The 4,967-nt window shown below is 41.1% G+C and overlaps 1 protein-coding gene across 1 annotated transcript in view; it reads left to right on the top strand.

Moving 5' to 3' along the window:
- The window catches only part of LOC106523835 (uncharacterized), a gene marked incomplete in the record, with an annotated part of 35,277 nt that overhangs the window by 28,449 nt on the left and 1,861 nt on the right, over positions 1–4,967 (top strand). The window contains 7 exon segments of the mRNA XM_014017410.1: positions 478–553; positions 722–835; positions 909–1,235; positions 2,659–2,849; positions 2,945–2,999; positions 3,115–3,228; positions 3,301–3,639. Coding sequence (XP_013872864.1) covers positions 478–553; positions 722–835; positions 909–1,235; positions 2,659–2,849; positions 2,945–2,999; positions 3,115–3,228; positions 3,301–3,639 — 1,216 coding nt within the window.

Raw genomic sequence — 4,967 nt, 5'->3', positions numbered from 1 at the left:
ATGCTAAGTAACCCTTACTAATATGCTAAGTAACCCTTACTAATATGCTAAGTAACCCTTTCTAACCTACACGCTAATCTATCTATAGGCTAGCCTACWAGCYAACACTAAACAGGGGTAACATAAAAGCTAATCATTGCTAAAGTACAAGCTAACCTGTAAGGTAACAGTAGATAACTACAATGTACTCTTGCTAATCTATAAACTCACTAACCATTGCTAACCTAAGAGCTATTTCTTGCTAATCTACAAGCTAACCTAGTTTAGTAGAACTTTTAATCCACAGATCTTTGGAAAAGTATTTTTTATTTTTTTAGAGAACATAGTTCATCACAGATACTTAAAGATCAACAGCAGTAATCTTTTTTTTTCTTGTTTTTCCTCAAAAAATACAAGTTTTACTTAGAGTCAGAGTGAAAATGTAGTTCACACATTAAAAACTTTGTTGGTGTCTCACTGGGTGGTTTTTGTTTTTAGATCACTGTGGACATGAATGAAGCGGAGGAAGAGAAACCATCAACAGCTGCTAAACGTAAACATGACGACATCACAGGTTGGAGTTTTGATCAATATGTCAGCTGAGGATTATGGGTAGTGTAGTTTTTAGTGAGAGATTGTAGAAATCAGGATGGAACAAAACACCAGGACTTCTTGCTTCAGATCATTTCCTCTGGAAACAAATGGTTTTATTGTTGAAGTGAAACTTTGTTCATTATTTTAGAGGAGAGTTTGGTCTCAAAGATAACAGAAAAGGTTGAGAAAAACGAAGAGGAGGAAAACGAACCAACAACCAGAACAAGAGGCCGACAGAGGAAGAGAGCTAGAAAGGCTCCTGGTAACATGAACACATTTAAACTACATTAAACATTAAAACACTTGAAATTAACAGATTTTCTCTTCTTCCACAGTGAGAAAATCCACCAGAGGGAAACCAGCGAGTGCTGAGAGAGAAGAAGAAGAGAACGAGTCAACACTTCCTGCTTCAGTCGATTCCTCCTCGACTCCAAACAAAGACTCGTCTTCTCCGTCAGACCTTCAGACAGAGATCCAGGAGCCCACGGTGGGAACAGAACCTGAGATTGAGGGTCCTGATGGACCCAAACTGTTAGGACCTGAGGAGGAGGAAGAACAGCTGAATGAACAAAGGATGAAGCTCGAAGAGCCTGAAGAGACTTCCTCTCAGGTTCCTGAAGTGGCAGCTGAATTCAGTCTCACTGACTCCAAACCTTCCATCGGTGAGAAAAAAATGGGGTTTTTTTTCTCTTGTTTACAAAAATTTAATGAAAACAACTTCATCATCGACAAACTATGTAATAGAGTCAGAGTCAGAATCTTTATTGTCATTCACACAACATCAAGATGCAGTGCAGAACAAAATTTGCAGTTTAGAACATCCGTCCGGAGAAACACACACACGACAAACATGGGGGATCGAATGTCCAGGGTCTTTCGCAACGTAGTGCGTTACCTTTGCAGTTTAGARTACACACACATAGGAAGGGTGAGTTAAAAAAAGAGCTTTGATCCTGTGTTTTATACAGAAACACACAAACATGTGCTCAAAAAAACTACTCTGCATAGAGCAAGAGCAAGTCAACTTGGGCAGGGGGCTTAGGTCAGATAACACATAAAGGGGAGGTAAAATGGGGCGGGTTCAGAGGAGTAGGTGACGTTGAGGGAGGGGGGTCCATGCTAGGCCCAACCCTGGGCCCATCCAGAGTCCAGAGTCACATGATGTTATTATCTCTACTCAGTTCACTAGAGTTCAGAGTTTCCTCCTCCTCAGCCATTTTGGGTTCAGGGCCGAGTCCAACACGGGCGAGGGGGTGGGAGCAAATCCAGCTCTTTGTTGACATTTCGTCCTGGGGAGGTTTAGATAAATACTGCCATCAAGGCTGTGCCGCTGGGAGCCAGATAGATAAATCAATTATTTTGGAACAAAGCAGCCTTGGAATTCCTGCTGCTTTTTAAAGTGTCTTAACTGCAACTCTGAGGTGGCGAAAAAAAAGCCAATCAGCCAAATTTGGGGTAATTCCTCGCCTCTCACAGTCTGAAGCTCACCCAGATGAATCCAAACATGCTGAAGGGTCGATCCTGAGCTGGGATCCTTACCAGAATCACATCCAGTTTGCGAAATTTTCCACCAGCTGTTCCCCCAGCTGAGAGTCTGTGTGCTACCAGCCTGGCAGAATCCTTCAAGTGTGCCCGACAGCTCTTCAAAGGCCTGATCCACTGTCAGGGTTGCTTCACTCAATAAATCTGTAACCCTCCTCTGCTAATCAGCAGGAATCCAGTTATCATAATCCACTTATATTGATGGAAAGTGGTGCTTGCATATCGGATACCAGCCCCAGGAATCRGACAAGTCCAGCAGCAACCATTCCACCCAGACAGCAACGTTCCCCTCGTTCCAAGTGTAGAAAAAAATAGTGTCAATTTCATTCATAGTCCAGTTGACCAAATCCWTAATTCCTTTAGTTTCGGATGGAAGGTGAAAAAAAAAGCTCGAAGAAGCAAAAGCAGTGAAGCGGGGTGGGGGCAGAGAGAGCGAAAGCATGTCCTGCTCCTCTGAAGTCCAGGCAGAAAAAACACCATAAAAAACACTTCTCTTCAAAGTATTTATGTCTTACTTACCAAACATTAAACCATGTTGAACAGATTTATCCTCTGCTGAAGAACCTGCTCCTGAAGACAAGGAGGTTCCTTCAGAACCTGGGATCACTTCAGACCACCAACCAGAACCTGAGTCCAGAACTGAAGCTGAGACCCAACCAGAACCTGAGTCCAGAACTGAAGCTGAAACCCAAGAAGAGACGATGGAAGAAGCAGACGACTCTCTGAAACCTGAGGTGAGGTTGAAATTTAAAATCTGAAAGGTTTTATTTTTGAGTGAATTTCTGTTTAGCAGGATAAGATTTAATTTTTAAAATCTGTTTGTTTTTAGATCACCGTGGATGTAAATGAATCAGAGGAAGAGAAACCATCAACAGCTGCTAAACGTAAACATGACGACATCACWRGTTGGAGTTTTGMTCAATCTGTCAGCTGAGGATTATGGGTAGTGTAGTTTTGGTTTTATTGTWGATGTGAAACTTTGTTTATTTGTTATTTTAGAGAGTTTGGTCTCCATGATGACAGTAAAAATTGAAAAACTCAAAGAGGAGGAAATTGCAGCAGCAGCAACCAGAACAAGAGGTCGACAGAGGAAGAGAGCTAGAAAGGCTCCTGGTAACACAAACACATTTAAACTGTTGTTTATTTTCAACAACATGAAATTTACAGATTTTATGTCCTCTACAGTGAGAAAATCCACCAGAGGGAAACCAGCGAGCGCTGAAGACGAGAGAGAAGAAGAAGAGAATGAGTCAACAATTCCTGCTTCAGTCGATTCCTCCTCGACTCCAAACAAAGACTCGTCTGCTCCGTCAGACCTTCAGACAGAGATCCAGGAGCCCGCGGTGGGAACAGAACCTGNTTCAGTCGATTCCTCCTCGACTCCAAACAAAGACTCGTCTGCTCCGTCAGACCTTCAGACAGAGATCCAGGAGCCCGCGGTGGGAACAGAACCTGAGACTGAGAGTCCTGATGGACCCAAACTGTTAGGACCTGAGGAGGAGGAGGAACACAACAGGGCTGAAGGTAAAGTCACAATGTTTCTGCTAACCTCTACCTATAAGCTAATCCTATCTAAGAAAAACGTTAACAGTTTGTAACCTAAGCTAAACTGATAAGTAATCTTGGCTAACTTAAAAGCTAATGTTGTGGAAATATTATTATCAAATAATTACTCAGAAATACGTAATCAATAAAGTTTCTTCACAGAAATGATTTTTGAGTTATTTATTGCAGTAAACTGAGCACAAGTCAAACAGAAAGCAGTGAAGAACATGAGCTGCTGCTGCAGCCACCACTGGAGGAAGTTGTCACTCTCAGCTTTATACACAGACCTGAAGAACTGATAAACRTCTGTACGCGTAACACTAGAACAAAAATGTGTCGTAGAAAGAGAAACCAAAACCTTCAGCCTTTTGACTTGACCTTCTGTTGMCCCATAYRTCTTGTTTTTGTGCATAGCAACAGTTCAAATATAGCTCGTATGTTCCAGTTAAAACAGGAATAGGTGTTAGACTGTCTGATGGAAACTTTAAAATGTTAAAAACAATATAGAAACTTCCATTACAATAACCCTAACCACTAACCTGGCAACGCTAACCCTAGCTAAACTGCAACGCTAACCCTGGCTAACCTGCAAAGCTAACCCTAACTAACCTGCAAAGCTAACCCTGGCTAACCTGCAAAGCTAACCCTAGCTAACCTGCAAAGTAACTCTGGCTAACCTGCAAAGCTAATCTTAGATAATATGCAAATTAACCCTAGCTAACCTGCAAAGCTAACTCTATATAATATGCAAATTAACTGTAGCTAACCCTAGCTAACCTGCAAAGCTAATCTTGGCTAACCTGCAAAGCTAACCCTAGCTAATCTACTAAGTATCCCTTGCTAACCTACAAGCTAATCTATCTATAGGCTAGTCTACAAGCTAACCCTAAACAGGGGTAACATAAAAGCTAACGTTCAAACTAAACTGTAAGGTAACACTAGTTAACCTACAATATACTGTTGCTAATCCATCTATAAGCTAACCAAAGCTAACCTAAGAGCTATCCCTTGCTAATCTATAAGCTAACATTTAAATGAGTAGAACTTTTTATCCACAGATCTTTGAAAAAGTTTTTTTTTCAGAGAACATGGTTCATYACAGATAATTAAAGATCAACAAAAGTAATCATTTAATTTTATGGTTCACAAACGTTTCTTGTTTTTCCTCAAAAAAAATTTTCTATTTAGAGTCAGAGAATAGATGTAGTTCGCACGTTAAAAAACTTTGTTGGTGTCTCATTGAGTGGTTTGTTGTTTTGTTTTCCAGTTGTTTGTAAACAAAGCGAGGAGCTCGTTGAACCCAGAGC

The sequence above is a fragment of the Austrofundulus limnaeus genome, unplaced genomic scaffold (assembly GCF_001266775.1).
Source record: "Austrofundulus limnaeus strain Quisiro unplaced genomic scaffold, Austrofundulus_limnaeus-1.0 Scaffold167, whole genome shotgun sequence".
Classification (NCBI taxonomy): Eukaryota; Metazoa; Chordata; class Actinopteri; order Cyprinodontiformes; family Rivulidae; genus Austrofundulus; species Austrofundulus limnaeus.
The sequence above is the reverse complement of the archived record's forward strand: the minus strand, read 5'-3'. Positions and strand labels throughout refer to the sequence as shown.